Here is a 7,797-nt window from a genome sequence, read left to right as displayed (position 1 = left end):
AATACGTTTAAGAGTTAAAAGTTAATATTGTATTTTTATATTATATTGTAATAGTTTGAAAGTAAAAATCACATACATAGATCTACAGACATACATATAAATGTGTAAATACGTTGAGTATAAATTCAAAACTTGTAAATGTTTCGAAAACGACAAGATGATTTGATTTGAGATATCAGTTTCAAGTCCTAATTTTAAAGAGTTTTATGAGATTGTTATTGTATATTCGACACAACGTTTTCGCTATCAGTCAATATCACGACTTTGACAATTCTTTTCATCTGGGAATTTAACAAGAAATAAAACAAAATAACGACAACAGACATAAATGAAATGTAAAATAACACACAATGCTTAATCATTCGTACGATAGCAAGGTTTTCATGGCAGTGTAACCAATGTGGAAATATCTCCAAGATTATTAAAAAGCAGTGCATGTGGAATGTTGACAACTGTGACATTGTCTCTGATCTAATGCGATAGACCTTTAATGGGTTGACAGTGTTTTGGCAACATATATACACTTTAGGGACAGTTCCATAAATCTACGATATTATCTAAACTTGGCTCCTTCCTATCTCGTCGTCGACTTCCAAAATAGTATTTAGGCGAGATACTGCAGTTTTCTGGTTTGTGCTGCACGGAAAGTCATCGTTATAACGAGTCTTTTCCTCTTGGGTTTCAGGACGTGTTTTTGAGTTAGCTGCATTGGTCGTCGTCGAAGTCATGGTTAGACCACTACTGACACTGCTAAACGAACGTCTATAATCAAGTGCGGAACTTTGACGGCAACAGGTACGACAAGCCCAGTAGAAACACTCCCTGAAGGTACGTGAGATGAACGCGTAACAGATCGGATTCATGCAACTGCTGAGGTAGGACAGCAGATTGAACGTGATAGCCAGGTACGTTTTGATTGGACTGTATCTTGATACGTAGCCAAACTCGATAAGGAAAACCAACCAGATTAGAGGACCCCAGCAGATCATGAACACTGCCACGACAACGAGCAGCATCGCGATCACCTAAAACAAGAAAACCGTTCAACATGAATCATATGCATACATACATACATACATACATACATACATACATACGTACATATATACATACATGCATATCTATCTATCTAGTATCTATCTACGCGTATGACATCGAAATCAGACTTCTTTTCAGGGTGATCCACCTGAACATAAATTGAGAGAGAGAGAGAGAGAGAGAGAGAGAGAGAGAGAGAGGAGAGAGAGAGAGAGAGAGAGAGAGAGAGAGAGAGAGAGAGAGAGAGAGAGAGAGAGAGAGAGAGAGAGAGAGAGAGAGAGAGAGAGAGAGAGAGAGAGAGAGAGAGACTATTACAAGTTAAAAATTTAAGGTTCGCTGGAAGACTGGGGGTATCATACACATTTATATATTCCTAAGAACAATTTAGATACTAGATAACAAACGGGCTTTTCACAGATCACCCATTACAAGTATAAACAGCACCAGCCAACCCCAACTGATGCACAGACACACTCAACGTCCTTGGAACAAACAAAGTTTTTAATGTCATCACATTGCATGCTCAAATTTTGACACATACAAATTAAAACTAGCAAGAATTTGAGTCTGCTTGCATGGTTCCCCGTGGTGAGATATGTATACATATACAGTGCCACCTTGTCGGCAGGAGTGTGGTGTTGTTAATATTTGTGTTTCTTATTGTTCTTGGGGAACATAAAATGTGTATGATATGCGCAGCCCTCCGGCGAAGCTTCATTTTTTTAGGTTGTAAGCGAGGTTAGACGTATATGTCGCCTTGTCGGTTTAAGATTAAGCGTATGTTTGCAGCAGTTACACCACTTTACGTATGTTAACCGTTGTATCATGTGTACATTATTTACAAGATTGCATGGACACTATGACTAAGCTTAAGGTTACTACTTTATATGTAAATTAGTCTCTATCTGTACCCGCTGGTCTGATCAGCTACAGTAATCTATGCACTGTCTATCATTCTCTTTTTGTTCGCCGTTTAGGTGACCACATGCCAGGTTGATAACATCTGAGCGCTGGTGACTGACACCAGTCCCTTGGGAGACTACGAGCAACTGGGAAAATATGAACAAAGTTGATCACATTATCCTTCCAAAATTGGGAACTATTCTCAAGTTCAAAACATTTAACGATAATTATGGGTCAAAACATCGCCCAGGGACTGGTGCCATTCTACTATTTCCTGTAAATGTAACTAGTGGTGACGGTAGCAACACACCTGTTTACGATTTTGGTCATTGGATCTCTTACGTCTCTGGGTTTTCTTCTTTGATTGGTTATGTGATTGCTTTGAGTCCTCCACACGTTTGTTAACACATGTTTTCTGTTTTGATAAACAGGTGTAACCACTTTGCTTCGAAGATTTATTGCAGTCGTTTCCTTTCTGCAACTGCATCTGCTTCGAAACTCGAGCGCTTCTCCACAGCTCGTGGACGATCCTTGAGTAGCAAAAAACCATAATGAACAAAGGTCCAATGTACATCCCGAGAAGCAGATACAATGAATATGCTTTGCCGAATGTTTCGTTTGGCCAGTAGGTGGCGCAAGTATGATATGTCGGATAATTTGGGAAATCCCATGAGAACTGCCTCTGTTGAACGAAGAAATGAAGAAAAATAAATGACAAAGTCAATACATTTTGCATCATCAAACATCACGACTAGCAACATTTCAGTTTGGCATTATATTAAACAAGTTTAGTATAGTTTCTTCCCTATTATGTATGAACCATCGGTTGTCTGGGCAACAGAGGGTGGAAATGAATGGTGGCTAATAAAATGCATTCGGCTTTGCCCGTAATGCAGGTTTCAATTTTAGCTTTCTTATTTCTAGAATGTTCACATGGAAATCAATAAATCACATTAAAACGCAAGCTTTTGGATAAGGTTTGTGACTATCACATGAGCATTAAAAATTAGAGTGGGGATGAAAAGTAATCCATTTAACGCTAATCTTAATGTCCAATACACAAGGCGTCTCTTGTCTGATGGACATTTGCAGTTTATCAATACACGTCACAGTGTCGTAATAAACACCAATATGTGCGTTCCTTCCAACGTCATATTTTAACACAAATGCAATAAGCAGAGTTTGCCTCGTTCTTCTAAACATTACTAACAGTGTCTTTTACCTTTAATCGGTATTGTTTCTCAAACCCTGTCATTTTCCTGTAGCTTTTGCGATTTTATTTTCAATGTGAAATATGACTGTATATTAGATCTGGAATGACTTACTGGCATCATCTATCTTGCTTCTCTTGGACATAATGTTATGGAACTTTGTTTGCTGTATGACAACTCACTAATTCATTGATCGAGACGTTGAGTTATATAAATATCGACCGCCATCCTCGACTTTAGCTCAACTTCACTACTCAATATTCGACTATTCTTCGTCTTACCTTGAAGTAGAGAGGAGGAAAGCTATACAGGATAGCATATATCCATATGATTAGGATAGCTTTACGTGCTCTTCCCAAGGTAATAACAGATTTGGCTTTCAGGGGATGAATGATGACGAAGTATCTATAGATGAAGGAAGTAATACATACATTAGGTAAAAAGGGAAAAGCAATTGCGCCATGAACATTAATATATATATATATATATATATATATATATATATATATATATATATATATATATATATATATATATATATATATATATATATATATATATATATATGTGTGTGTTTATCTGAAGACTTGTGGTTATTCCATCGGCTTTTGAATATATTTTACCACAGGGGGCAGCAAGCATGTAACTGATTGATAGATCGATCGATTGATTGATTTATTGATTGATTTATTATTTGGTTGAATGATTGAACGATTGAATGGCCAATTTTTGTGGTGCAATATAACTTATTTTGTGCGTGATATTGATCAATTCACTCATTGAGTTTGAAAACTATCTCTTTTTCTTTCCCTGGTTACTTTGCTCTCAGCTATATCTCAGATCACTAGCAGTCTGAGGCTGTATGTAATTCTCTCTTTTATTTATTGACTAAATAAAGACGCCTTGTCCATTCTTCTAATGTTATCTCAATTAAAACATCCCTTATCTTATAATTGGCGAGAGATCACTTACATTAACAGTTTGCTTTATCTCTCATCTGCTGGGAGATTATCACACTGGACAAACATTCGATCATGCATAAACTAGTTACTAGTTTTAAAACTCAATGCGTGAATTGATCAATATCACGCACAAAATAAGTCATATTGCACCACAAAAATTGATCATTCAATCGATCAATCATTCAACCAAATAATAAATAAATCAATCAATAAATCAATCGATCGATCGATCAATCAATCAGTTACATGCTCGCTGCCCCCTGTGATATTACCTCAGTTACAGAATGTCAAATAAAGCATTCATATTACTACAGCAATATTATTTGTAAAATACTGAAATGTTCATCTAAGATTGTCAATATCAATTTCTGACGCCTGAGTCGGAATATCAATCAAACATGAAAACAGAATTGTGATTATGGATTGCATTCTAAAATATAATGTGAATTCACTCATGCATGATTTTAATTACTTCACCGAATGACCCACTGTATCCACTTTTCACTTAACATTGCATTCTCGTTGCTAAGCTTCATATAACTTTATATCTATAAGGTCGATTGGATATTCTGTATTCCATGTCAATCATAAAACTCAACCCCTATACTATATCATTTGGCGGTTTCATCATTTCTACCCATTTTAGTATAAGAACGTTTATAGATATAATCTTTGGTTTAGTGTGCATTTTGTCTTTATAGGTCGGTTTATACTGATAGCATTTAAGAGGTCTTCTTTATGTTAGCTATAAGCCAATATACTTTTCCACGAAAATTTGTCATTTCATAGTAAGGAGAGTAATCGAACTGAAGCACCGCAAGTTCTTATAGGAGTGCATCTAAAAAGACCATCGCGTGTGTAAACAACTCTTGATAGCTATATAGCAACTGTCAGGTCCTACCTAGAGATACCTTTAAAGACAGAACGTCAAAGTCAAATACAATGATTTGAGTACGTAGCATAATGATTTCAAATGTCGCTGAAACACTTTATTAATTCAAAAGTTGAATATTGCAAATATGTAATCTGACATGGTGCCATTTAAAGTCGACTTATTTTCTTAATTATGATGATTGTTACCATACGATGTGCTCTAACGTTTTGCACTTATCTAAGTATATAATGGGAATAATGCATTAATGTTTCAAGTCGAAAGGATTATATATTTGCACTGCCATGGGAGGGCAAACAGCAGCGGTGTGATAATATATATTGTATACAACTACAACTCGGTACCATCTTGCTAACCGTCCATTTTTGTTCATTGTCTTTTTAATACTTGAAATCATTTCAACATTTCTCCATAGTCAATACTCATTTCTTACTTGCATATAAGTCACAATTTCCAATAATTGTACCGCATATTATTTACTTGGCAACAAGTCGTATTTATCACATATCTAACTGTCAACGTAAGTATATTTACACTGAGGAGTGTGTACGTGTTAGGGATAGACTGATGCAATTGTACTGTCTTACACATGTACTAGCACTCAAGTTGCAAAAAATAACCACCAAAGGGCATTGGTACTTAAAGGAAAGACACGCGATCGATCTGTACTTACTTAACTGCTCTATTCATATACAAATATAACTGTTTTGCATATTCTCTCCTGTCTCTACACCCCTCAATGGCAAACCATTGCCGCCAACGGTATGTGTCTGTTAATGCTTTCTTTGATAAAACATATACGTTTTGTTTTAAATCTAGTTTGACGTTTATGGATCACATTGTCAGCAACGTTAAATCAAGTTGTGTTTCTTTTCACAAAAAAGATCGATGGCTAAGGCATAGGTTTCCCACTGCGTTCGTAATCGTTGTAAACCAACACTATTCATACAGGAGGTGACGGCTACAAGTGGATGAATTGATATGGAAATCTGTGTTGACGTTTATAGGTTAGAGGACAGATTGTTAAGAATGGCAATTTATGATAGCTCCGGTGAAGCAATTTGATATAATTATAGTGCCTCGGTAATTTATCATTCCTGGTTATTTCTATCCGTTTAAAAGGTTTGGCGTCATTCATGATATCCAAAGAAATTAACGCATTTTCAAAGCAATATAAATGTTACATTTTTCGATTAATAAGTAACATTAAACTGTATGCATGTATTGGTACATTTATATTATTACAATGTGATAATAGCGACCTTAAGCATATATTAATATTATAAAACAAACAAGCTGAAATGCCTCACTGCATACAATATTTTGTACATTAGTTGGGTAAATTTTGGACTTAAATATATCTCAAAAAATCAATTCAGAAATCTTTACCAAAAGCGGTAAAAACACCACTATTATGATTTATTGTTGGAAAGAAACTCGAGGTTTAACTTTTGAAATTGTGTTCTACACCGATTTCTACGACATCGCAAAAATCGATGATGAAGAGATATGATAGATTTCTAACAGGAGAACAGTTAAATCACGTGATTTGGACACACATAATAATAACACAAAAATGTAAAATCAAGGTTACCAAACGAAAAAAATGGCATATTAGAAACAGAATAAAAAACTTACCTTTCAATACTCATTGCTGTCAACATAAAGACTGAGCATGAACTTGACAGCAACGTGAGATATGATAACATCTTACACATGAATTCACCCAGTTCCCATCTCCAGCTGAAATATGACGGTGTTTGGATGGGAATGACGATAACTATAAGTATCAGGTCGGCTGTCGCAAGACTTGCCAGAAATGCATTTGTTACATTTTGAAGTCTTCTACAGCGTTGTATTGCAAAGATAGCCAGCACATTTCCAATGAGTCCAACTATAAATGTTACACTGTAAACAGTGACAACGGGGAGCCATACCTCCATCGGAGGTGGTCCAGGTGGAACAAACCATAATTCCGACGAATCGTTGGCCACTGGCGCTGAATTATTGTATCGGAGATGTAATGTTCCTGTTGTGTTCCGACTCGAATTATTGAAGAATTCTCCGGACTTGTTCGTTAATTCTATCATCATGACAAAATTCTTCCAAGTAAAATACCGTCAAAGGAAAGATTCAGTTCCTCTTTCACCTCACAGAAGGTTCATGCTGAACAGCTGGATCAATAGCAAAGCATGATCAGTGCAAAGCCTTGCAGTCGTTTGGCACTAGCAGCTGCGAAACCTAGTTGTGTCGTTCAGTACTGCAATAAAAATGATAGCAGGGTTTTAGACGCTGTGTTCCTGCCGTTGACACATCTAGGGGAAAAAACTTCCTTATTTGTTTTATATGTTGAATGTAATCCAGATACACGTTTGCATAATTAGAATCGCTGAGTCAGCAATCCTATCAAATCAAAAGGTACTGTTACCTCATAGTACAAAGTAAAGCCCCTGGACATTGCAGTGTTTGTGCATATTACTGTCGATGTCGCCCACACTGACTTAACGAAAGGGCTGGCAATCAACTCTCTAAGCTCATTATTCTAAATTTCACGTTAATAACTTGAAGGTATTTACACTCGTCAGGAGGCGGATCCTGTCCAAACCCCTTGACGTGTAAACTCGGATATTGCAATAGCGCAATAAAGGACAGGCGAGACACATTTAATCACTTCATAATACAGCAAATAATGGATTTGAAACATCAGGGGAGATATCTAATCACAGTACCTGGATATAAGACTGTCCATTAATTTGAGATGGTTTTGTGTTTACAGCAGTATCTAGGTAAA

At 36.2% G+C, this 7,797-nt stretch overlaps 1 protein-coding gene across 1 annotated transcript; it reads right to left on the bottom strand.

Annotated features, from left to right (window-relative positions):
• Positions 1-557: 557 nt before the first annotated feature.
• On the bottom strand, positions 558-7,096 carry LOC144436860 (galanin receptor type 1-like). Its single transcript, XM_078125721.1, has 4 exons — positions 6,645-7,096; positions 3,434-3,557; positions 2,252-2,623; positions 558-1,025 (listed from the first exon to the last, which is right to left on the bottom strand). The coding sequence occupies exons 1-4, from the start codon at positions 7,094-7,096 to the stop codon at positions 558-560; spliced, it is 1,416 nt and encodes a 471-aa protein (XP_077981847.1).
• Positions 7,097-7,797: the final 701 nt, after the last annotated feature.

This window comes from Glandiceps talaboti, chromosome 6 (assembly GCF_964340395.1).
Source record: "Glandiceps talaboti chromosome 6, keGlaTala1.1, whole genome shotgun sequence".
Taxonomy (NCBI): Eukaryota; Metazoa; Hemichordata; class Enteropneusta; family Spengelidae; genus Glandiceps; species Glandiceps talaboti.
The sequence above is the reverse complement of the archived record's forward strand: the minus strand, read 5'-3'. Positions and strand labels throughout refer to the sequence as shown.

What these genes read in the sequence shown, in the direction of transcription:
- LOC144436860 (XM_078125721.1), bottom strand. Translation starts at nt 7,096, where the DNA reads ATGATAGAATTAACGAACAAGTCCGGAGAATTCTTCAATAATTCGAGT. An exon ending in ACAGCAATGAGTATTGAAAG is followed by an intron (nt 3,558 to 6,644) that starts GTAAGTTTTTTA and finishes CTTCATCTATAG; the next exon opens with ATACTTCGTCATCATTCATC. An exon ending in TTCCTCCTCTCTACTTCAAG is followed by an intron (nt 2,624 to 3,433) that starts GTAAGACGAAGA and finishes TTCGTTCAACAG; the next exon opens with AGGCAGTTCTCATGGGATTT.